Consider the following 25,877-nt stretch of genomic DNA (forward strand, 5'->3'; position numbering starts at 1 on the left):
TGAGACTGCTAAGTTGCCGAGGCCCACAGCTGGGGCCTGTTGTGTCTCCAGAATCCCAGCGAGAGACGAAAGTATGGCCAGCTTGTCTGCAACATGCATCCGACACATGTGGCCATGGTCCGAAGTGCCCCCAGGATGCCAGCAACACCATCAGCTGTGGCCTGCCGTGTGTCCAGGATAGCATGCATTCTGTCACCCATGAGGTCAAATCCAGATGCCACCCTTGCAGTGTTTGCCTGGTTACCATGCTGTGCAGCCACCACCTCCTGTGGCAGTGCTCTATCTGATGCCGCTAAACAACCTTGCAGTTGCAGCATGGTTGCTGACAGCCCATTTCCAAGTCCCTGGGTTTCTTGATGCATCTTCACTAGCTTCGGCATGAGTGAACCCTGAGATCTGCCATCTGGCTTGGGCCAGCTGATTCCTCACCTCTGGCAGGTCTCCATGTGCCTGAGCCCTTGGATGTTCCCGCCTCCACCCAATGTTTATCAGCGTCTGTGATGTGCTCACCAGTAAGTGACACAGAAGCCTCACCGCTAACATGATCCACCGTCATGATAGTCTGTGTGATGGTGGGTTGTGTGGTTGTTGCCTGTGCCAATTCATTGGTGCTGTCCCCAGAGGATTCTTTAGGGCCTCCCTCGAAGGTGTCATCTGAGATATCCAGGGGAGTTTCTTCAGGAGCAGCAAGGTGGATGCTGACACCAGAAGGGCCTGGCGCATCAGAGTCCATCATTGTGAGAAAGAACACACGTTAGTGGAACGGAGGGAAACAGCCTGCACAGTATGGCATTTACTGTAAAGAAGACCTTAGGAATAGGGAGCAGCTGATGCTCACTTGCATGCCAGATGCTAACCTGACTGTCGTTGACCATTCTGGGCTTGTCAGCCCCCAACCAACTCCAGGGCATGCTGCTCAATGACTGTTAGCAGGCGCAGCTCAGGAACTCCACCATCAGTCTTTTTCCCTCTTACTGTGGTTATGTGCGTTTTTCTCCCGTGAGGACATAAGCATGACGTATAGAAGAGCATGGGATGCAATGTGGGAGGTCTGTTGGCCATTTCAGGGAAATGGCTCCCCACTGGGGGGTGCTGACTCAGGGGGGTGGAGATGCCACAGGGTTTGGAGGCAGTACTGGGGATGGTGATTGTTGGATGCCCTTGAGGTGCCTTGGGATGGTTTGACATTGTAAGCACATGTACAGGTTTCAGAGTGGGATACACACTCACCCTTGCTGCCCAAAGAAGGTTATTCGTCTTCTTCCAGTACTGGTCTCTGGACTGAGGTGTCACTGTCCGGGCACTTACAATTGCAACCACTGTCTCCCATTCACTTGCTGCACGACCCCTTGCGCAATGGCCCTGAGTGGGATACAGCAGCTAGCGCCTCTTCTCCACTGCAACCAGCAGGAGGGCATGCTCACCCTTGGAAAATCTGGGGCCACTTCTCTCGAGTGCCATCTTCCTGGCGTGACTGCTTGTGCATCCATAATTGTAGCTTATATGTAGTTCTGCCTTGTAAAGGGAGTCCAGGTGCAGTCAGCTTGGGCCACTCATGAGCCTGTTAGTTAAGTTTCATTGTTAATAATGTGCAGACAATCTGTACATGGCTCTCCAAAGGGAGAGCCATCTCCAAAGATGCTGATTGGGTTTATTCAACAAGGTACTGTGTCCCAGGGCAGAGGGGGAGCAATGCTTAAAGGTCTCACTCAGCAAGATACTATGTCTGGGGGCGGGGGGGTGGGGGAGGCGGCGGGGATGCTTGAAGGTCTCTCAGCAAGGTACTGTGTCAAGGGTCTCACTCAACATGAGGGAATGCTCATGGGCAGAGGGTGCATGGCAGCACTGCACTGTGTGTGTAAAAGGTAGCAGTGAGGCTCATGCTGTGTGTGTGTGAAGGGGGTGGGTGGGGTGGGGGGGTGGGGCGGGTGGGGGGAGGCCAGTGATGTCTGGGTCAAAGGGAGCTGGGGAGGCCAGTGATGTCTGGGTAGTGGGGATGGGGAGGCCTGGAGGTCAGCAATGTTCTTGTCAGGAGGTGAGAGATCTGCAATGTTCTTGGGGGGGAGTAGGTAGGTTGTGGGGGGTGGGGTGAGAGGCCAGCAATGTTTTTTGTGGAGATGAAGGATGTAAGAGGCCAATGATGAGGCCAGTGTTGTGTGTGGGGGTTGTGTGAGACCAGCGATCAGGCCATCAATGTCCGTGCCTGGAATGAGAGGCCTGCGATCTCAATGCTGTGAGGACTTGTTTAGTGATCTCCCAGAGATCAGCACGTGTGTGGTGGCCTGCTCAGCACACTGATTTCAGCCTCCTCAGTGGAAATAGGCTTCACCCACTGATTTTTTTGCCCTAGTGCATTTTGCAATGCACAGAGTTTGGGAGGTTCTCTTTGAAAATCCAGCTGAAAGAAGCCAACAGGATTTACTCCATTGTTACATGAATTAAACACTTAGAACTTTTCTGAGAGAATTGTCCCCTATATTCTGCACTCTTTCTTTTCCTTCTCCCCAAGTATTCTATGAATGGTATGCTTTTGTCTGTAATGCATGCAAGAAACAATAGTTTTCATTGTATTCCAATACATGTGACAATAATAAATCAAATCAAGTTCAGATTCTATTCCAGTGGAACAACCAACACCTCTGGAAACTGTCAAAGAAGTAGTGTCACAAGCTGACCTACCTTATATTGGTGAGAAACAATCAAGGATGTGAAATGTCAGATTTTGGAATGTCATGTCTTACCAAAATGAAATCGACGTTCATTAAAAGGACTTTTGTATTAATTGTACTTACGTTGATAATAATACTTAGTAATGTAATTGATGCTCATAGTGGGTCATCATTAATGTTTAAAAGTTTGCTGTCCTACTACTGAAGTGAAGGAGAAAGGGTGTTATGTATTGTAAAGCAATGCATTTCTGTGCGATTAGTCACATCACCAGAGACATTTATAGGTTTTTATCTCTCTTCTATGTTGGACTTCAATCAGACAACACCTTGTAAATAAAGCTGCATTGGTTTGTTTAAGTAATCCACGGTGTGACACCTCAGAAATACTTTCTCCTTGTTAAATCAGTCAGTAACAATTGCACAAACACATCACAAATTATATCATCAGCCACCATCAATAGTTGATTTGCTTCTGTATCTCTAAAAATGTTGATTTGTTTACAGGTTTTATTGGATGAGTAAGGGAATATTTCCCCCTTCAAAACAAGACATCCAGAGCTTCCAATAGCTTAACTTTCTTCACCAGTCCAAAATAATTCACTGAACTGTCTTGAACTATATTCTTTCTCATTGATGCTCAGGGAACATGTTTTACCTGCGCCATTGCTACAGTTTTAAGAGCCATTTCCTTTTGAGCTGCTTGCTACCTTTTCTATGATTGCAACTGGTATTCCATTTAGTTTCAGACATAATAATCTGCCTGAAAATGTACTTTGTTACAATGGAAACACTTAGGTCTTTATCTCTCTTCTATGTTGGACTTCAATCAGACAATACCTTGTAAATAGAGTGTCTCTTCCACCGTCAGCATGTTATCTTCTGATTTGAGGTGAAATTTTCTGTCCCATTTCTTCCTTGACTATTTGTTTTCCTTTCTCCTTCCAACTTTCTATTCTTTGCAGGCTTGAAAGGATGACAGAAAAAGAGTTGGTTCTATGGACCAGTTCTGCTGCTTGTCTAGCAGTTTTAATTTCTTGTTCCTGAACATGAGTTCTCATAACCAAATGAAGTGAATCTTTAAATTCTTCTAAAGGAAGGGTTTTGTATGTTCCCTCCATCTTCGATGCTGGGATCTTATGCTATAACGTTTTCAATAAACACACAATCCTTGTAAACCAAGATACCAATTGTGGTCAGACAATATCACCACTCTGAAACCAAATGATAAATGTCACCCAATCAAATTTCTATGGATTTCTCCTCAAATTCCCCCTCAGATAATTGTCACACAAGGGTTCCAAAACACCAATCTTCAAAGATATACTTTAGAATTTTCTTACAAACACTGTTTTCTCCCAGCTGTTTTCAGCAAGGATATACCTTCCGAATTTTGAATACTCCTTTCAGTGTTCCATTGGACAAAATCTTACCATATTCTTCAAAGTGTCGGTACCAGTGTGAAAACTGGTGTAAATCATGCTGATGCCAGAGGAAAAAAATCTCATGGCATATTGAGCCTCTTTTGAGGGGATGGCAACCAGAAAGCCGGCACCAAAATTTTCCAAGGGAGCCCTGACCAATTTCTGGGTGGTGTGGATCAGAGGCTCATGTTCCTGCAGATAGTCTTCCACCAAAGTCATTATCCCCACCTGGAAGATAGTGGCCACCATACTGTGTAGCAGTTCACTACAGAAGAGGATGAGATAACAGTGCTGCAAGAAGATGAATGACATTCTTCATGTGGCCAGGTGCATTTAGCTCCACATGTCTCACACCACACCCACTAGCATGAGTTCAACTAGAGTTTTAGCTTTTTTTTACAAACTAAATTAAACTCATTTAAATCGTTACCTTATTTCTAATATTGAACAACATAAACATGGATTACTTAAAACTACCTCTGCTTTGTCAAATAAGGAATGAATAAAGTTCAAACCATGCATGCATGCTCCATGTTTTCTGATCATTTTTATTATGACTCTTGCAAGGACTGCTACTTTATAAGTTGTTTTCTTTTTGCAATTTCAGATGGTGACAAAAATTGATGACGAATTTGTCAATCTTGTAGGAGTAAAAGGATGGCTTCATGGGGACCAGATATTAGGACTACTAAAGTTATTTAATATTACAGCTTCCAACATAGATGTCCGGTAAGAAAAATGTTTTGGTCTGTCTTTCACTGTAAATGATTATGAACAGTTAAAGCTTGTTGTGCAGTTATCTGTTCTTCTTGGATTCTTTTCCCAAAGGCAAGTCCAACACATAGCACCACAACCTCCACCACGGGTAGGCAAGGCGACAGGTTCCAAATCCATCCTAGCTAGAATGGGGATTAATCAATTAATTAATAGGTATCTATCTTATACATCCTGCCAATTAACCATCCACAATCCTACAGCCAGCCCCGGCCTTAAGGACTCCAATTTGCATTGGCAATATGCACTTTTAAATACACCTTGAAGTCCAGAGCTATGAATAACGGTTATTAATTCTCCAATTTTCTTTCTATTACATGGTTGACAATGAATTCCTGACATTGCCATATGTTGGTAAGGTTTACAAGTTGGTTCATAATCTGTTTGGCCATGGTTCCTTGGCCATCCAGTCCTGGAATAGCACTTGAATTCGACCTTCTGACTCAGGGAGATGCTACTCACTGTGCCACAAGATCTCCAGTCACATGGTGTTAATACATGTATACACATCTGTTGTGAACTACAGAGAAAAGATTTATGCTCCATTTTAAGTACCTCTTTATTTTAGCTTGATTTTGACATAGAAGTATCAGCACAAAAAAAAGACTACCTGAAAATTTGTATCTGTGCCAGCTTATCATCTAGAGTTGATTTCTTTAATTCCATTTCCATGTCTTTTTGCAGTGGCTGATTATATTCTCCCTTTGTGAATACTTCCCTAGTATCAATCACTAGTTTTAAGCTACTCGAAGTGAAGTTTTCAATCTTATAATAATCCTATATATCAAAAGATTCTCTGAATATCCCTCTTGTTTTTTCAGAGGTAATGCTTCAGTTCTGCCATATTGTATTAATCTACTAACTTTTGGAAACTATCTTTTATTAAAAACTTTTCAAACTTCTGAAACTGTTATAATCTGGTTAGGGACCAGTAATTATTTCTTTAAAGTAAACAAAGTTTGAAATCCCAGTTACTTACTAAGAGAATAAGCAAGATAACATGACTTGAAACAACCAAAATAAACTTTACTAACCAAAGTGGGAAATGTAAAACAATATCAATCTTATACTCTCACATTAGAATTAATACAAGATAAATATGAATTCACAGGCAAACTGTGGCTATACACCCCAAACTGCACATTAAATGGCAGATGCAACCAATCTCACAGATTTCTTAGCAATCACCTAGAGGTCAATGACCACTGTGAGTCACAAAATCTTGTTAAAACTCTTGCTCTTTCTCATGAGGAATTTGAACTCTTCAGTTTTCAAAATCTAGACTCTATTCCCGTAAAGTGTACTCCAATTTGGATTGTCCCAACAAGCTGGTCAGCATATTGGTGCAGTGGTTAGCACTGCTGCCTCAACGCCAGGAACCCAGGTTCAATTCTGGCCTCGGGTCACTGTCTGTGTGGACTTTGCACATTCTCCCCATGTCTGCATGGGTTCCTTAGGTGTTCCGGTTTCTTGCCTCACTCCAAAGACATGCAGGTTAGATTGATTGGTCACACCAAATTGCCCCTTACTGCCAGGGAGACTAGCAGGGTAAACATGTGGGGTTATGGGGATAGGGCCTGGTGGGATTGTTGTCAATGCAGGCTCAATGGGCCGAATGGGATTCTATGATCACTTCCCATTGGTTTAACCTCTTTTTCTAAGATTACCTTCCTCTGGATTCATGAAGCTGCACTCCTGCTTATAGTTACTGCCACATTTCCAATTCTTTGGCAAATCACTATCTTTGTTAAACTGGCATTGTTCCTGGTTTCTCTGAACTCTGGTCTCCTGACTGCACCAACCTATGTATGGCTCTCCTGACTTATCCGAGCCCTACTTTTAACACTGCACAGAACCAATGATCTTCTGCCACTTTTTCAATTCCCCAGGATTTCTTCTGAGCCCTAGCTGTACAGAACAGCTCCAGGGCTGCTCTGTGAGCTGCAAACCAAGTCCCTGTCCCAGCAAATAAACAAATAAATTGAAACCAGATAACCTTTTTAAGCTCCCCACATCTTAATTTGATGTAGGCTTTCAGGATTTATGGAATGCTTCTAAACTAATTTAGTTCTAGCTCCCAAAAGACAACATTTCTGTGCATACAAACATTAGGAGCAGGAGCAGACACTATTCTTCTTTGCAAGCTGTGTAATCATCATATCTCCAGTTCTCCAACTAAGCAAGTCCATCTGCTGTTATGTGACTCATTCTCTTCCATTCTGACTCTCTTAAACAAACCTAGGAAATCTTTGAAATGGCCTTTTTTTTTTGACATGTTCTGCCAGTCTCTAAAATTCAGCATTTTAGTTACCTTAGCTTTATAACAACTTTCCCAGAATTAAACATTACCTGTAAAATATTAACTTGAACCATGAGCTAGATATTTGTCAAGTCTCTCTGCCAAACCAAAAAAAACCACCAATGTAATGTGTTATAATTAATCATTTAGAACATACTAGCTTTTAACAATACTATTTTTAATTTGCAGTAAGAAGTCTCACAACATCAGGTTAAAGTCCAAACAGGTTTATTTGAAATCATGAGCTTTCAGAGCACTGTTCTTTCATCATATGAGTCACCTGATGAAGCAGCGCTCTGAAAGCTTGTGATTCCAAATAAACCTGTTGGACTTTACCTGGTACTGTGAGACTTCTTACTCCAGTTCAACATTGGCATCTCCACATCATCACTTTTAATTTATTAGTATTATTATTAATTACCAACATTAGTAATAATACTAGTAATAATATTACTAATATTATATTAATTACTATTAATTTTAACAAACTTACTTTTTACAAGATTCTCCGTAAGTGTTCTTCCTACAATAATGATAGTCCAAAGGTCCATATGCAAAAGATTACTTTGTCCTGCACTGATGAATTTCTGAGCTTTGTCCTTAATAGGGACCACCCTGATTTCAGCTTGTCCTCCAAATCTGTAGCTTTCTCATCTTTAAAATATACAAAAAAGTCTGTTAAGTTAATACTTAAATTTCTATCCTCTTCGTTAGTTGCAATCATATCTTTGTTTTAATCTCAAACATTTGTAAATTCAGATGTGTTTGAGATATCAGAATGGCTTATTTTGGTGCCAACCTCTCATTTGTTCTTTGATTGAAATCTTCCTTAGTCACTTAAGAATATCATTCAGATGCTTTTTAAGCTTAAACAGAAAGGTTTGATGTTCTTGGTTAGAGTGATCTTTAAACAATTTGTAATCTTTCAGTTTCACCTGTTCCCATTTGGATCAAATTTTATTTCCTTATGAACAATATTAGCAGTCTACTCATTTAGAATCTTGAATTTATTAAAATGTGCCTTTCCATGCAATAGAAAAATTACTTTATTCCAATCATTTTGAGGTTGTAATTGGCCTTCAGAACTCAGTTAGGTTGTCTGGATTTTTTCGGCTGTATGCTGTATTTTGACAGTGAGAAGCATAGTTAATATCTCAGCACTGACAGGATCATTTTAATTCAGAGTTAACTGCATGAGGTCCAAGCTGAAACCAATGCCCTCTCCCAATGAACACACAGATGAATTGAAACCAGGTAACCTTCTTAAGCTCCATACATCTCCAGTGCAGATTTTAGGGATCATTGGGTGCTTCAAAACTAATTTAGCTCTAATTGTCAAAAACAAAACAGCTATCTAGACTGCACTTCTTTGCAACATGAACAGCATTTTCTGGGGTCCCTTCCAGAATGGGAGCTAACTTGCTCTTTTCTTTCCAGTTGGGAGAATCCATGGGTTTTGATGGTGCTATTAATGGAATTCTGGTGGGTTCTTGCAGTGCATATTTTTGATGGTACACACTCCTGCCATTGTGCACTGGTGTTGAAGAGAGTGAATGTTTAAGGTGGGCGATGGGGTGCCAACAAGTGAGTTGCTTTGTTATGGATTTTCTTGAGCTTCTTGAGTCTTGTTGGAGGTGCATTTATTCAGGCAAGGGGAGAGTATTGCATCAACCTTTTGACTTGAGTCTTGAAGATGATGGAAAGGCTTAGCGGAGTTAGAAGTTGAGTTACTCTCTGAAGGATTCCTAGCTTCTGACTTGCTATTATGGTGACAGTATTTATATGGTTAGTCCAGTTCAATATCTAGACAATATTAACCGCTCAGGATATTGATGATGGGGGATTCAGTGATGATATTGCCACTGAATATGAAGGCAAGATAGGTAGACTTTCTGTTGTTGAAGATGGCCATGCCTTGTACCTGCGTGGTGCAAATGTTACTTGCTACTTATCAGCCAAAGGCAGAATGTTGTTCTCGTCTTGCTGCAAATGGATATGAACTGCTTCAGAATCTAAGGAATCATGAATGGAACTGAACATTGGGCAATTATCAGTGAATATCCCCATTTCTGATCTTATGATGGAGGGAAGGATATTAATGAAATTAAAATAAGAGGGGGCAAACTTTTGAGAAAAACTCTAAGTGCTGAAGTAGAGTAAAAATGTGAGAGAATTGCACCCAGTATTTTTTGGTAAGCTCCCGTCTTATGATACCTAGAAAAAAAATTAAGCAAAATGTGATCCTCTTCAGTGGGGAGAATGGATGGAGCCTATTCATGCCCCTCGTCCCTGCCCCTTGATTTTGCTCCTATCCCCCAATTGCACCCTTGGATATTGCCCCCCCCATTGCCACCCTTGCCAATCATTGCCCCAATCTCCCTACCAATCACCCTTGCCAATCCCCTCTCCCTTCACGCAAGTTACCCTTCCCTGTGGAGCACCCCCTGCCTCCCCATCATAGTCCCATCCCTTAAGCCCCTCCCTCTTGGCACAGCCCAATGTGTAGGTGCCAGGCTTGCACCACCAGGGTGTCAGGCTGGCACTGCCTAAAGGACACTGTCCAGCCCTACCCCTGAACTTCAATGGCCTCCAGTTCCACTGGCGAGGCCATCATGTCAGGTCCCCATTGGTGGGGATCAAATGTGATCCTTGCATGCGAGGACCCCGACTGGTGGGCAGGTAAGGACTAATGGGATTGAATGGTAGTGTCTGGGACTCACTTATCAGATTTAAATTACCTAATAAATATTTAAATCAGCCTTGCACCTGGATGGGGCCAGTAACATCGTGAGAGGTGCGAATCCGATTTTTCACTTCTTGCCAATCTTACTGGCTCACCTTGCCTATTGACAGTGTGATAAGCCAGTAAGATTGCCCTCATAATTGGCTGGGTTTGATTTGTCCTACAAGTTGTGAGGTGCCCTTTAAAATATTCTGAACAAAAATGACCATAGCTGCCAGGTCATCATTGTAGAAGGGTTATCCCTTCTCAGATTGTTCAATACTATGATATTTTTGATAGAGATACTGTGCCTTTAAGAAATGTATTTGTTATGTTTCTTACGACGGATTTGTTGTAGCAATTTGTTTTTTTATTATCAAATCCATTTTGTCTGTACATGACAGCACTGTATTGTTCCTTCAATTGCATACTTGCCTTTAATTTTTGCTAGAATGTTTGTTTCAATCTGTACTATTGCTGTTGTTGTGTTCCCCTGAGGCTTTGCAGAGTGGGGCTTCATTAGGTTGATTGACAGGTAAGATCATTTAACTAGGTGCAGCTAGACTTACATAGAAGAATGAAGTCAGATGCTGTTTGAGTTGTTAGAGAGCAATGCCTTCTTTCCCTGTCTCTGAAGTTGGAGACGGTAATCTGTCAGGAAATAAGTCTCTTTCTCTGAGATTCTGCTGTTTGGAAATAGATTTTTCTCTGAGAGCCTGCTGCATGTAAGTGGCTATTTGGAAGCTGCAGTTAAACATATCCCTTTCTGTTCCTGAAATCTGGGGATTGGAAACTGCCAGGGACTAGGTTTACTTCTTTGAGGTTCTGCTGTCTGAAGGTATATCCTTCTCTGGAAACTGCTATCGGAATCACTAGCAGGAGTGTAAAAAACCTGGAAGTCTAGTAGCTATATAAGCGTATCTCTTTTTGTGCTAACTAATTCTGAAAAAGGGTATATGTCCACGGAGATATTAAATCATAGAATCAGACAATCCCTAAAGTGCAGAAGAAGATCATTCAGCCCATCGAGCCTGCACCAACAACAATCCCACCCAGGCCACTTCATCCCTTCGATTTCTGCTCTTCCCCCCAAAAATGACATAGATTATAGAAAGCAAGTTCAATACTTTGATTTTTACAGGGCGGGTTTGGCTAAAGAATTGAACCTTACTTCTCATTTTCAAGACCAAGGAACTCCTGTTATGTTTTGTAAGTTTGCCATTTCCTTATTTCTTTTTCTTAACTTCTGAACATTGTTTAAAATTACGCATGTAATTGTTTTGATAAATCCTGCACTTTTATAGAGAGTTATTTTATTGTGTGCCATATAATTTTAAATACATTTCAAATTACGTTTACATAAAAATAATTAGCAGTTATTCGAGAGAAGCAATAAATATGGACACTTTTCTACAGCCATGGCAAAAATAATAGTCAAACTTTTATTTAGCAGCTCTTGATATTAAAAAAAAATGTTTTGAAGAAAGTTCAAAATTAAATGACTAATTTTAGGATGTGTTTTAAAAGTTTTATTTATTGCCGAGCTGAAGAAAGCATGTTGAACTTCATGATGATTAGATTTATATGTTGATTCTTTAACTATTGATGTTCTTACTTTTGCGGTTACTGAATAAATCAGTTTCTGAACCTAAGGCATTCATTTTGCTGGGGATAGCAACGTCTAACAACCCGAATGCCTCACAAGTCCTCATGTTAGATTCAATGTACATCGGAAGTGATGACTTGGCTGCTGTAACTGATAAGGTATGTAAAAGAAAAGGATCAAACAGTGAAATTTATTTTTCTAATTGTGTATGAATTTAGATGGCTGGTCCAGTTCAGTTTCTGGTCCCACTGAAATCAATGTAGAATTTTTTGTTTTGCATTCATATGTGGTACTTGAGTGTTTCTGGCAAGGCTAGCATGCATTGCCCTTGAGAAGGTAGTGGTGAGTCACCTTCTTGAGCTACAACTTTTCTGTATCAGTTTGATACAATTGAGTGGTTTGCCAGGCCATTTCAGAGGGCAGTTAAGAGTCAATAGCATTCCTGTGTCTGAAGACGCAAGTAGGCAAGACCAGACTGGAGCAGCAGATTTCTTTCCCTGAAACAGATTGGTTTTTACAAAAGTCTGGTAGTTTCATTAGTACTGAAACTTACTTTTAGGCAGAATGGTGTGCGTGGAAACTAGAGTTAGGTGTTGGTTTGATAAGGAGTTAGGAATTTAGTTCAGATTGGAATTTGAGGCAGAGGGGCAAAGAGGTACTCTGTTTTCTACTTTCTTCAGCCTCTAGCTATTGGTGAGTTTTCTTCCTTGCCTCCAAGCTAGGTGAGCCAACTTTTGATTATTGGTGTAAATTAACAATTTGATTAAATAGTTAATCAGGGTAGTGTCCTTGCCCCAGCTATCTTAACCTGCTTCTTTAGTGAGCTTACTTCCATCAAAAGCTGAGAAGCGGGGAAGTTCCCTGATGAATTCACAATATTCAGCACCATTTGTGACTTGAGATACTGAAGCAGTCCATGTCCAAATGCAGAAGAACCTGGAAACTATCCAGGCTTGGCCTGACAAGACAAGTAATGTATGTGCCATGCAAGTGCTAGATAATGAGAATCTAACCATCACCCCTTGACGTTCAATGGCATTACCATTGCTGAGTCTCCAATCAATATCCTGGGGGTTACCATTGATCAGAAACTGAACTGGACTAGCTATATAAATGCTGTGATTACAAGAACAGGTTGGAGGTTAGAAATCTTGTGGTGCTTAACTCATTTCTTGACTCCCTGTTCCCCACCTACAAGTCATGAGTGTGATGGTATACTCTCCACTTATCTGGATGAGTGCAGCTCCCAACAACATTCATGAATCTTGACAGCATTCAGGACAAAGCAACTTGCTTGATTGGTACACCATCCACAAACATTCACACTCCACCACTGATACACAGTGACAGCAATGTGTATCATCCACTGGGTTCACTGAAGGAACTGACCAAGCCTTCTTAGCACCTTCCAAATTAAGAGTCACTATCATGTAGAAGGGCAAGGGCAGTTGGCACATTGGAAGACTATTACCTGGAAATTCCCCTCCAAGCTAGCACCATCCTGACTTGGAAATATATCGCTGTTTTGTCACTGTCTTTGGGTTAAAATCCTGGAACTTCCTAACAGCATCGTGGGTGTACCTACATGACATGGACTGCAGCGGTGTAAGAAGACAGCTCGCCACCACCTTCTCAAAAGCAATTAGGGATGGGAAATAAACTATGCCCCAGTCGGCGAAATCCACGTCCCAATAATTAATTTTTCAAACTTAAATAAGAAAGATTGGACAGAAATAGCAAGGCTGGAGGTGTGCCAAGACTGCAGCATGTGGAAATTTATGGAATCCATTGTAAGCCTGAAAAAATATCTGCAGTGAGAATGTGGAGCTTAGGCAACTTCAGCTTTGAGTTGTTGAGCTGGAGTCTAAATTGCAGCCTTTGCGGGGCATCAGGGGGTGGGGGAGCAGAAGGTATTAGCTGCACACATTGTTCCAGGATGCAGTTACTCCCCTTTGGTTAGGCAGAAACTTAGAGTTGGTCAATGATTGCATTTATGGTATTAGGAATATGGTATAGCTTTAAGTTCAAATTTAAATTATATCCTTCAGTTTTTTGTTCAGAAAGGGAAAAACTTCACTTTAAAATATTCTTGCAATTTAATGAGCTTTTTGCGATTTTAGAGCAAACACATGATGTAAAAATCTTGCTGTTGCCTTGCAACTAGGGATCCATAGAGACAGCAAAAGCAGGTTGAGTTCAATTGGAACTAGCTGATCCAGAAGTAAATACCAGACACAGAAACTGCTGGAAGAGGGAAATGAAGGGCAACTGTGGAGAGCAGGCCCCAAACTAAAGAACAGAACTGTCCTAAAACCAGGCAGAGGGACAGAAGCAAGTTACAAGAAGAGCTTCTAGTCAAAGGAGCAAAGAACAGGAACCTGAAAAAGGTCCTAAATGAGGAGCAGAGAAACACTCCAAAAAGGCAAAGCTGCAAAAAGAAGATGGGAAGTGAAGTGGACATGTAAGAAGCCAGAGATCCAAGAAGACTCTAAGATTGGTGACTCCTTATTATGTGCCTGTGAAACATTGATGTTTTGTTGGCATGGGTGTATATCTGAGACATTATATTGAACACAAAGCTTAAATGTATGTGGCTCTCCAGGGCAGAGGAATACCAGGAGAGGTTGAAACCCTGGAGGTGGATAGTTGGTAAAGAGATCCGAGGGAAAGCCCATTTGGAAGAAGATTCCAAGGCAAGTTCTCCAAGAGCAGAGATTAGAAACTCTTGTGTGGAAGACAGAGCTCCAGTGAAACTAATTGGCTTACAATATGATAAGCATCTGGGCAGGCGGCAGAGATTGAGGACACAGGCACTAAATTAAAAGAACTTCAAAGATAATCTCTGAATTAACACCATTAAAACTCCTTAGATAGCACCTTCCAAAACCACAATTGTTGCCATCTAGAAGAACAAGGGCAGCAGATATATGAGAACACCACCACCTTGAAGCTCTCATCCAAGCTACCCACCATCCTGACTTGGAAATACAAATGAATTAAAAAAAATAGACACTTTGGACAATATCTAATTTGTTTTTTTGATCATTTCAAACTCTCAAATGGGAATTTCAATGTTGACACTCTGAGGGACCTTTCATGTCCGAAGTGAAATATCATCCTCAGTCAAGATATCCTTGAGACGAACAGCATTAGACTTGCTCTATGTATTTCTTTCAGAAAAGACTTCAGAATTTGTAACATTCTCAGATATAGTGGCCACATTCACATCTGTATTGCCTACATTAGAAGAAGAGGTGAATGCACGTGGTTGCTCCTGGCCCAACTATCTGTCTTGAGTATGAGGTCCCTTCTTTTTTACAGAGCAATAACTGTCAATGTTCAGTCATTGTTTTAGTTGCCCTTCAATGTGCTGCTTTTTTTGTTCTCTTCTGACATCCATTTTCAAACATTTCTTTCACTTTTGATAGGCCTCTATAACAATGAGATAATTAAACCTTAGGCCAATTCTTTGAACTAAGCCCTTCACTTTTACAAATAAAGTAAAAGTAAAAATACATGTATTTCAATAACATATGGAGCGATTTTTCCAGCCTGTTACTAGAGTAGTGCAACGAGCTGGGGGCATCAACGGTATCCACGTGTCTCCGGGGACAGGATTTGCAGAGTCATCAGCTGATTTAAATATTAAAATCCAGGATTGGAGTTTCCAGGCCCACTAGCATTCCCACCACCTCCGCCGCAACCGCCCCCTCCCCCACCCCCCCTCCGCCAGGAGTGATTCACTCCAACGGGGTTTACAACAGCTCTCCATTATTGGGGAACCTGTGGCCGACATCGCTGAAGTGAAGCGAGGCCATGGAGGCGCCCCCCCCAAGGAGGTCAGGGGTGCCCCCTGGGCAGGATATGCCGTCTGTACCTTTTGACTGAGGGGCTGCTGTCACACAGCACAGCAGTCCATGCCTCGATATGTGTGATCGGTGTACACTCAGAGACAGATTAGTCACAGCTGCGACATGCAAAAAAAATCTAATTATGATCTCAACACTTACAAAAACCTTAACCCTAACCTTCACCGTGCCTTCTTAGTGACCCTACAACTTTCTAATCTTATGTGGCCTACTGCTTCACTTAGGTGCTCCCCCAGGATGCACATCAGAGGTGGATGCGCGTAGCTGTGATTCACTCTGAAAAGTGGTGGGCGGAGCCTAGAATGGTCTATCTAGGGCACTCTGAAGTTCTCAATGTGTGGGAGATGCATTTTGAAAATCCCGCTAAAAGAACTGGCGGGAGTTCCTCCAGTTTTCCCGCAAATTCAGCATTTAGAATTTTTTTTGAGAGAATGTCGGCTATAGTGTCTGAATGCACAAAGCATTTGGAACAAAATTAATGAGTTAACAGTGCAAATAGAGACAAAGGGGTATGATTTGGTAGTGATTACTGTGACTTGGTTAAAAGGAGACCCGGTTTGGGAATTGAATATCCAATATCAGTATTTTGGAAGGATAAATAGCGAAGAAAAGGAAGTGGTATAACTAAAAGATAAAATGCTGGAAAATCTCAGTCGGTCTGGCAACATACGTAAGGAGAGAAAAGAGCTGACGTTTCGAGTTCAAATGACCCTTTGTCAAAACTCAAGGCTTATTCGAAAAGAAAGGGAAGCAGAAAGTAGGAAACTATAGACCAGTTGGTTTAACGTGTCTCCCCATGTCTGCATGGGTGTTCTGGTTTCCTCCCACAGTCCAAAGATGTGCAGGTTGGGTGGACTGGCCATTCTAAATTACCCCTTACTGTCAGAGGGACTAGCTAGGGTAAATGGATTGGGTTGTGGGGATAGAGCCTGATTGGGATTGTGGTTGGTGCAGACTCAATGGGCCGAATGGCCTCCTTCTGTACGGTAGGATTCTATAATGCTATGTTGTTGGGAAATTATTAGAATCCATTATTAAGGAAGTGATACCAAGATATTTGGAAAATCAAAATGCAATCCATCAGAGTCAGCATGGTTTATGAAGGGTAAATTATTTTTGACTAATTTACTAGAGTTCTTCCCTTAAATAACTGGGATTGTAAGTTGCAATGAGAAAATAAGAAATTTACAAATGTAAATAGATAGGTTAAGTCAGTGGGCCAAAATGTGGCAGATGGAGTTTAACATGGATAAGTGAGATTATCGATTTTGGTCGGCAAAATAGAAAGGCAGAGTATTTTCTAAGTAGAGTGAGACTTCCAGGCTCTTTGGTGCAAAGGCTGTCTTCATGCAAGAATCACAGAAAACTGGTATACTGGTACAGCAGGTAATAAGAACATAAGAACATAAGAAATAGGAGCAGGAGTAGGCCATCTAGCCCTTCGAGCCTGCCCCGCCATTCAATAAGATCATGGCTGATCTGTTGTGGCTCAGTTCCACTTTCCCGCCCTCTCCCCATAACCCTTAATCCCCTCTCTTATCAAAAACCCATCAACCCGCGTCTTAAAAATATTTAGCGAGGCAGCCTCCACCACTTCAACGGGCAGAGAATTCCAGAGATTCACCACCCTTTGCGTGAAGAAGTTCCTCCTCAACTCCGTTCTAAACCGCCCCCCCTTTATCTTGAGGCTGTGCCCCCTAGTCCTACTGTCTTTTTTGAGCGGGAAGAGTCTCTCCACCTCTATCCTATCCATCCCATTCATCATCTTATACGTCTCAATGAGATCTCCCCTCATTCTTCTAAACTCTAACGAGTACAAGCCTAGTTTATTCAGCCTCTCCTCATAGCTCAACCCCCTCAACTCCGGTATCAGCCTAGTAAACCTCCTCTGCACTCCCTCCAAGGCCAAAATATCTTTGCGCAGGTGCGGCGCCCAAAACTGCACACAGTACTCCAGCTGTGGCCTCACCAATGTCCTATACAGCTGCAGCAAGACCTCCCTACTTTTATATTCAATCCCCCTCGCTATGAAGGCCAGCATCCCATTCGCCTTCCTGACCACCTGCTGTACCTGCAAGCTGGGTTTTTGCGACTCATGCACAAGGACCCCGAGGTCCCTCTGCACCGTCGCCTGCTGCAGTTTTTCGCCCCGTAAGTAATAGTCCTTCCTACCATTCTTCCTACCAAAGTGGACCACCTCACACTTGCCAACATTAACTTCCATTTGCCATTTCCTGGCCCATTCGCCCAGCCTATCTAGATCCTTCTGCAGACTCTCCACACCCTCCGCACAATTTGCCGTTCCCCCAATCTTGGTGTCATCAGCAAATTTCGACACTCTACACTCAGTTCCCTCCTCCAGATCATCTATATAAATGGTAAAAAGCTGAGGCCCCAGCACCGACCCCTGGGGCACTCCACTAGTCACCATCCGCCAATCCGAATAGCACCCGTTGACCCCCACTCTCTGCCTCCTATTTGACAACCAATCCTCTATCCACGCTAACACCCTACCCCCAACTCCATGTCCCTCGACCTTCTGCAATAACCTCTTGTGAGGCATTTTGTCAAACGCCTTCTGAAAATCTAGAAAGACCACATCCACCGGCTCTCCTCTATCCACCGCCCTAGACACATCCTCATAGAACTCCAGTAAATTTGTCAGACACGACTTCCCTTCAATGAAACCGTGCTGCGTCTGCTCTAAGACTGGAGGGTCCTTTTGCCTGGCACCCTTCTTAAACAACGGCATAACATTAGCCGTTTTCCAATCATCCGGCACTTCCCCGGAATCCAGCGACGTTTGGAAAATAACCACCAAGGCATCCACTATCACCTCCGCCATTTCTTTCAGAACCCTCGGATGCATTCCATCCGGTCCTGGGGACTTGTCCACAATCAGCCCCTCCAGTCTGTCGAGCACCGCCTCTCTAGTAACAGTAATGTCATTAAGACCCTCCAGTCCTACCACCTTTCCATCGCTAACACCCGGCAAATTATTCACGTCCTCCTCCGTGAAGACAGAAACAAAAAAGTTATTCAATACCTTAGCCATATCCCCATCCCCTACCACTAGGTCCCCTTTCTCATCCTCTAAAGGACCAACATTCACCCTAGCCAGCCTCTTCCTTTTTATATATTTATAAAAACTCTTGCTATCCTTTTTTATATTAAGCGCTAGCCCAGCTTCATAGTTTCTCCTAACCTTCTTTATCAACTTCTTTGTCAATCTTTGTTGACATTTAAACCTCTCCCAATCCTCTTCTCACCCACTACTCTTAGCTACTCTAAATTCCTCCGCTTTTAGTTTAACACTTTCCTTCACCTCCTTCGTTATCCACGGCTTATTACCTCTCCTCCTACGGTCCTTTTTGACCATCGGAATAAATTTCCGCTGAGCACCAAGGAAGATCTCCTTAAAGATCCTCCACTGCTCCTCAGCAGACCCTCCCTCCAACGCGCTCCCCCAGTCCACATTCGCCAATTCTTCTCTCATCCTACCGTACTCCCCTCTATTCAAACAAAGGACGCGCGTCCGGGAACCCACTTTCTCCTCCTCCATCTGCACCAGAAACTCCACCATACAATGATCACTCTCCCCAAGAGGATCCTTCACCACAAGGTCCTTAATTCTACCCGCCTCATTACATAGCACCAGATCCAAGATAGCTCGCTCCCTCATCGGCTCCAACACACACTGTTCGAGGAAACTATCCCAGCAGCATTCCAAGAACTCTTCCTCGAGCCCCCCACGTCCAACATGGGTCGACCAATCAATATGCAGATTGAAATCCCCCATAACTACGGCCGTCCCATTCCTGCACGCCGCACTTATTTGCGTGTTAACAGCCCGCCCCACCTCCAGATCATTATTCGGAGGCCTATAGACGACACCCACCAGCGTCTTCCTCCCTTTGCTGTTCCTAATCTCTACCCTCAACGATTCCACCCTCTGCTCCTTGGCTCCAATAAGGAAAGTAAATGAAATGTTGGCATTTATAGCTAAAGGAATATAGTATAAAAGTAAGGCAGGGTTGCTGCAACTATATAAGGCATTGTTGATACTGCTGCTGGAGCATTGTGCGCAGTTTTTGGTACCATTATTTGAGGAAAGATGTAGTGGCATTAGAGGCAGTTCAGAGGAGGTTCACTAAATTGATTAGGGATGAGGGGTTTGTCTGCTGAAGAGAGATTGAGCAGTTTAAGCCTATAATGTCTATAGTTTAGAAAAAAATAGTGATTTAATTGAGCAACGTAAGATGATAAGAGTTATTGACAAAATGGAAACAGAGTGGCTGCTTCTCTTGTGGGGCAATCTAGAACAAGAAGTTTTAGGATAAGAGGTAGTAGATTTAAAAAAGGGATGAAGCATCGTGAATCACTGGAAATCATTACTGCAGAATGCACTGAATACCAGGACACTGACTATATCTAAGAAGGAACTGGACAGACTTTTAATTATGAATCAGTTGAAGAGTTATGGAGAACGAGTATAAAAGTGGAGTTGAGGCCGAGATGAGATCAACCGTGATCGTATTGAATGGTGGCGCAGGCTCGAAGGGCTAAATTGCCCACTCCTGCTGCTAATTCTTACGTTCTTTAGGGGATTGCAGCGTAACATCATTAGGAATGAAGTGTGTCATCTGATCTGATTTTGGTTTATGCCTCCCTCAGTGACCAAAGGGTGTATAATGTTACCATTAACTGAGTTCATGCACTTTTTAGGTGCACAGGACTCTTATAATGTACTTCAAACTAAACAAGATATTTAAATGTGCAAGATCTTTGCTTTAAAACAGAATATACATCTTTATATCTTTTATATCCATGCATCTCGGTTTCTCTTCTAAATAAGTGAACCCACAAGTGATTACCAATCCCTTATGAATGATTGGTATCTTTGTATCATAATAATGATAGGGAAAAGGCCAAGAGTGAGGGATGTAGCTTGGAAAGAAGAACTTCTCAGTTCCAGATTCAGCCACATATTTTTTAAAAACTTCACTTGCAGGCCTCCTGGGGCACACGTAGTCCCATTTTTCTGAAATAGCCAGCTGGTACAATCAGGGCAGATCTAATTAATAATGAAGGGATCAAACAGGTATTAGGCTCCTCCTTTGCATCTACAAAGGATCAGCCACATGTTTCAGCCGTGAGCCCCAGATTCTGTTTTGATTTCTATCCACATATGATGGGCAGTGTTGGAATATTGATGTGCATGCCTAATTCATGTAAAATTGGCATTATACATCGATTTTCAAAGTTTGGATGCTTTGTTGCAGGCCTTTGTTCCTTGATGACAAGATGGTTTCACTAATTGCACCAATACTTCTGAACAGTTATTCAGAATTTAGTCTGAGGAGTCTCTAAGGCCCCTTGGTATGAGACTCACTTGCCTGAAAGGCTCCTGCAATAACATTATTATTGTCATTTTGAATATTGGCCATGAAAATCTTTCCCACTGTTCTCAGAATCTGCTTTTTTCGAACCAATTTCTAGCAGAATTGCTAAGTAAGTGATGTTCAAGAAAGAGCCAGTTCCAGCTCTTGTAGCCATTGGCCTAGTCTCTACCCACACTTTCATGTACATATTTCTTTAGTTGCAATACGTTGAGTGTTGTAGTTCTGGGGATTGGAAAAAAACTAGTGAGTATAAACCAATTATGTAGCTGTCTTTTTCACAGCCTCCTCTATGGAGCAATCTTCTTCCCACACACTTTTACCTGGCTCCACACTTGGTTTAAAGTTGTTTATCTCGAACATCAAGAGGATGATTCTGCTACTAGAATTCACTTTGTTTTAAGTAATTATTTTATCTTTTGTATTTCAGGCTGTCAGTTGGAGAGGAGAAGATTTCTTGGATGAAATGCAGATTTATGGTTTATGCCTGCCTCAGCGACCAGCGGGTGTATAATGCTACCATTAGCTGAATTCATGCGCTTACAGAGCTGTGGCTGGAAAAGGAACAAAATTTTCAGATGCACAGAACTCTTATGTACTTCAAACCAAGCAAGATCTTGAGTGTTGAGTACACGTGCTTCACCTACTAAAATAAAAACAGCAGCTAAATATATCTTCACTATTTTATTGTTTCATATGCAGGATACATGGGGCCCAATTTTACCTACAATTTGCGCCCGTTTTCAGGCGCGAAATCGTGGTAAAGTCGGGTGTAAGGCCTTTATCGTGATCTGCACCCAAGTCCATGCAGACCCCACTTTACCAAGACCCGCGAATGGCAGATTCGTTTCGCGCCCAAATCAGGTGCAACGACGAATTAAATGCATTTGCGTGCATTTAAATTAATGAACTGCCTGCCCAACTCCATCAGCATTTCCCCCTTTACCACTGTGTTTACCAATTTGGAACCAAGCTTTTAGGGACCTGCTGAATAAAAATCTGGGTAGGCTGCTCCAGCCTTTGAAGAGCACGTTCACTGTTTCCAATGGCTTTCTGACTCAGATCATTGGGGGTGGGGCTGGAAGAGGGTCAGATCATTCTCTGGTTGGATGGGGAAGGGGGGGAATGAAGTCAAATCGTTGTCTGGTTGGGGAGGAGGAGAAGAAGGAGGAGGGTCAAATGTATCTCTGGCGGGGGCGTGGGAGGGCTGGTCGTTGTCTGGTGGTGGAGGGAGGGCTGATCATTGTCTGGTGGCAGGGGAGGGAGGAGGCAGGTCAGATGTTCTCCTGGAGAGGAGGGGGAGTGAGGCCTGACCATTCTCGGGGTGGGGGGGGCGGGAATGAGGCAAGTTCATTGTCTTTGCGGGGAAGGGAGTGAGGCCAGATCGTTATCTTGGGGGGGGGGGGAGAGGCGGGTCAAATAGATCTCTTGTGGGGGAGGCAGATGGATCTCTGATGGGAGGCAGGGGGTCCACTGCCACTCTGCGGGCGATCGGTGGGGAGAAGGGGGGTAGGGGTGACAATCGGTCTGGGTAGTGGGCAGGTGGATAAGGGGGGGCAGTGATGTGTGTGTGTGTTCCTTATCCACCCCCCACTACCCACATATATTACTGCCCCCCCTTATCCACCCCCCACTATCCAGACCAGTCGCCACCCCTGTTCCCCTCCCCCCCAGCAATCGTTCGCAGAGTGGCAGTGGACCCCCTGCCTCCCCACCAGAGATCCATTTGCCCCCACTCCAGAGATCTATCCGCCCCCCCCAAGATACATCTTACCTGCCTCCCTCCTCATTCCCCCGCGCCGCCGCCCCCCCCCCCCCCCCCCGTTACCAAGATCCACCCCGCCCCTGCTTTTTGCTCCCAGGCTGCTTTCTCCACTTTCTGTGGCTCGGGAGTGATCTGATTCAGGCGTGCTTTTTCCAGTTTTTTTCTAACTGCGCATGCGCAATTCAGAGCTCTGATCGTTCCGGCAGTGCTAAGCCCCACCTACAGCACAAATCAGACTGGAGATGGCTGAGAGCGTATGGGGCACCCGAAAGCGAATTTCTAAGTCAGATCTGTACTACGCCCAGAATTGGCACTTAGAATGAAAATGGTAAACTCAGGCCCTTGATCACATAAGTTCATTTGAAAGCAGTTTATTGACTTTCACTGTGGTCTATTTAATAACTAATGGAAATATTTATCAATTTTTTAATAATCTTAAATCCATGCAATAAAGAAAACTGCAGAAATTTAAGAAACCTCGCCCAATTTACAGATGGATACAAGAATCAACATCTGGATTTAAACATTATTAGAACATCAGCAGCAGATCTCTTTCAATAATACAAACTCGTACAAGCGAACTAATAAGATGATAAAAATCTAGCAACCTCGACCTCACCTTTTGGGAATCAGGGAGAGACTTTAGGAATGTGCAAGGACTCCAGAAATCAGGATTCCTCCGCATAGAGGATTCTTCATTCTCTAGCTTCCACCTGGCAGAGTAACTGGTTAGTAATGGCTGGCTGAAGGTATGAAGCTATTGTAGAATGGGTTAAGATGAGGGTTTGGATTCTAGGTGGTCGATCGAAGGATGGAGTGGGACAAGGCCCTTGTTGATTGGGTAAGTTGCCAGTCCCATTGTTGGGGGAAGCCCTGAGAACTTGGGGAAACTGGGTATGGAGGAGTGACTGGCAGGAGGTGAGGGGAAGAATCAGGTGGCAGGTGGAGGTCAGTAACATCAGTGAAAGATCAAGGTCTGGTGTTGGGGGATGGGGGACGTGGTTTGGGCCTTTGCAGGAGGTAAACCTGGGAATAGAAAAAAAAACTACAGCACAAACAGGCCCTTTGGCCCACAAGTTGCGCCGATCATATCCCTATTTACTAGGCTTACCTATAGCCCTCAATCCTATTAAGTCCCATGTACTCATCCAGAAGTCTCTTAAAAGACCCTACTGAATTTGCCTCCACCACCACCGACGGCAGCCAATTCCACTCACCCAGCACCATCTGAGTGAAAAACTTACCCCGACATCTCTTCTGTACCTACTCCCCAGCACCTTAAACCTGTGTCCTCTTGTGGCAACCATTTTAGCTCTGGGAAAAAGCCTCTGAGAATCTACCCAATCTATACCTCTCAACATCTTATATATCTCTAATAGGTCACCTCTCATCCTTCGTCTCTCCAAGGAGAAAAGACTGAGCTCCCTCAACCTATCCTCATATGGCATGCCACCCAATCCAGGCAACATCCTTGTAAATCTCCTCTGCACCCTTTCAATAGCTTCCACATCCCTCCTGTAATGAGGCAACCAGAACTGAGCACAGTACTCCAAGTGGGGTCTGACTAGGATCTTATAAAGCTGCAGCATTATCTCCCAACTCCTGAACTCAATCCCTTGATTGATGAAGGCCAGTACACCAAACACCTTCTTAACCACATCCTCTACCTGCGAGGCTGATTTAGGAGTCCTCTGGATCCGGACCCCAAGGTCCTTCTGATCCTCCACACTGCTAAGAGTCTTACCCTTGATATTATACTCCTTCATCCCATTTGACCTGCCAAAATGGAACACTGCACATTTATCTGGGTTGAAATCTATCTGCCACTTCTCTGCCCAGTCTTGCATCCTATCTACGTCACGCTGCAACTTCTGACATCCCTCAACTATCCACAACGCCACCAACCATCGTGTTGTCAGCAAACTTACCAACCCACTCCTCCACTTCCTCATCCAGGTCATTTATGAAAATTACAAAACAGATCCCAAAACAGATCCCTGGGGCAGTCCACTGGTGACTGACCTCCACGCAGAAAAAGATCCATCTACAACCACACTCTGCCTTCTGCATGCAAGCCAGTTCTGGATCCACAGGGCAATAGCCCCTTGGATCCCATGCCCTCTCACTTTCTCCAGAAGTCTGGCGTGGGAATGGTGACTAAAGGCATAGGTGGTGTGGTGGAGGTGGAGTGGGAGGTCAGAGACCTATGGTCAGTTCAGAGGAGTAGGCAGCTATTTGATTGGGCCTGATTCCTCAGGCATGCACACTGGAAGTGAAAGCTGCAGGGTGCTTGGGTGGTGGTGGGGGGCATGCAGGTGATTGGAATAGGTCAATTCTAGGTGATTAATTGTGGGGATAAGTGGGCAGATGATTGGAAAGGGTCAACAAGGTAGGCTGCTGGTGGGAAGTAGTCTGAGACCATGGTGGGGGAAAATATCATAAAGAAATCCAAGGATGGAGATGGGGGTGAATTGGAAGAGAGATTTGGGCTTGATGATGGGGAGGCAGAGATTAGAGGCCAGCAGGGAGATTTATGAGCTTCTGATGATGCTGACTGTAGTATGGTGAGTAGAGAGGTGGAGGACAGCATGTCAGACACCTGGATGGATTGGAGACGGAAAGGGTGTCGTGGGTGTCTCATGAGTTTAGAGGGGTGCGTTGGTTCCCAACTGCAGAGGTGTTCTCAGGCAGACATCCTTTATACGGGATATAGGTATGAAGGTATTCAGCTCCTAATCTGACATGTGCTGTTTTAGGATGTCGCTCCTATTTTCTCCAATATACAGCAACCCTATTTGACTGCAGTTAAAGTTAAAAAGCTGAATGACAATGAGGTTCGCAGTTCCATATTTAATCTATCTCCTTAGAGCAGGTTGATCACTGCCCACTTTAGCCCTCAGTTAAAGCTGAAAGTGGGTGGTTAAAGAGGATTTGTGTTGGAAATCAGATTCTTGTCTGACATTTATCCCTCCCAGACCAAACCTATCGATTTTCTTGGGTCAAAATTCCCCTGTCTTACGTCACAAACTATATTACTGAGGTAGAAGTCAAGATGGGTTGAAGAAATCTTGATTAGTATAACTCACAAACATTAAACCACATATGGTATATATGAATGAGTGAGGGGAAATGATTTAAGGAGTGAAGAAAGTATAGTGCATTCTTTCTATTTGGGCTGCTTAGTGCTGGCACCAGTGAAGCTGTGGGCTGTGACCAAATGACACAAAGATGAGTGGGAAAGTGAATTGTGTGGAGGATGCGGAAAGTCTGCAGAGAGATTTGGATAGGCTGAGTGAGTGGGCAAGGATCTGGCGGATGGAGTATAACGTTGGCAAGCGTGAGGTTATCCACTT

General features: G+C 43.4%; 1 protein-coding gene across 1 annotated transcript in view; it reads left to right on the top strand.

Annotated features, from left to right (window-relative positions):
- The window catches only part of LOC145343551 (ufm1-specific protease 2-like), a 63,269-nt gene extending 41,996 nt beyond the window's left edge, over positions 1 to 21,273 (top strand). Inside the window, exons 8-11 of the mRNA XM_080189799.1 lie at positions 4,698 to 4,819; positions 11,027 to 11,094; positions 11,525 to 11,649; positions 21,190 to 21,273. Of these exons, the coding sequence (XP_080045925.1) occupies positions 4,698 to 4,819; positions 11,027 to 11,094; positions 11,525 to 11,649; positions 21,190 to 21,273 (399 nt within the window). The remainder of the gene's footprint in view (positions 1 to 4,697; positions 4,820 to 11,026; positions 11,095 to 11,524; positions 11,650 to 21,189) is intronic.
- Positions 21,274 to 25,877: the final 4,604 nt, after the last annotated feature.

This window comes from Carcharhinus amblyrhynchos, chromosome 5 (genome assembly GCF_965287045.1).
Source record: "Carcharhinus amblyrhynchos chromosome 5, sCarAmb.v2.hapA, whole genome shotgun sequence".
Classification (NCBI taxonomy): domain Eukaryota; kingdom Metazoa; phylum Chordata; class Chondrichthyes; order Carcharhiniformes; family Carcharhinidae; genus Carcharhinus; species Carcharhinus amblyrhynchos.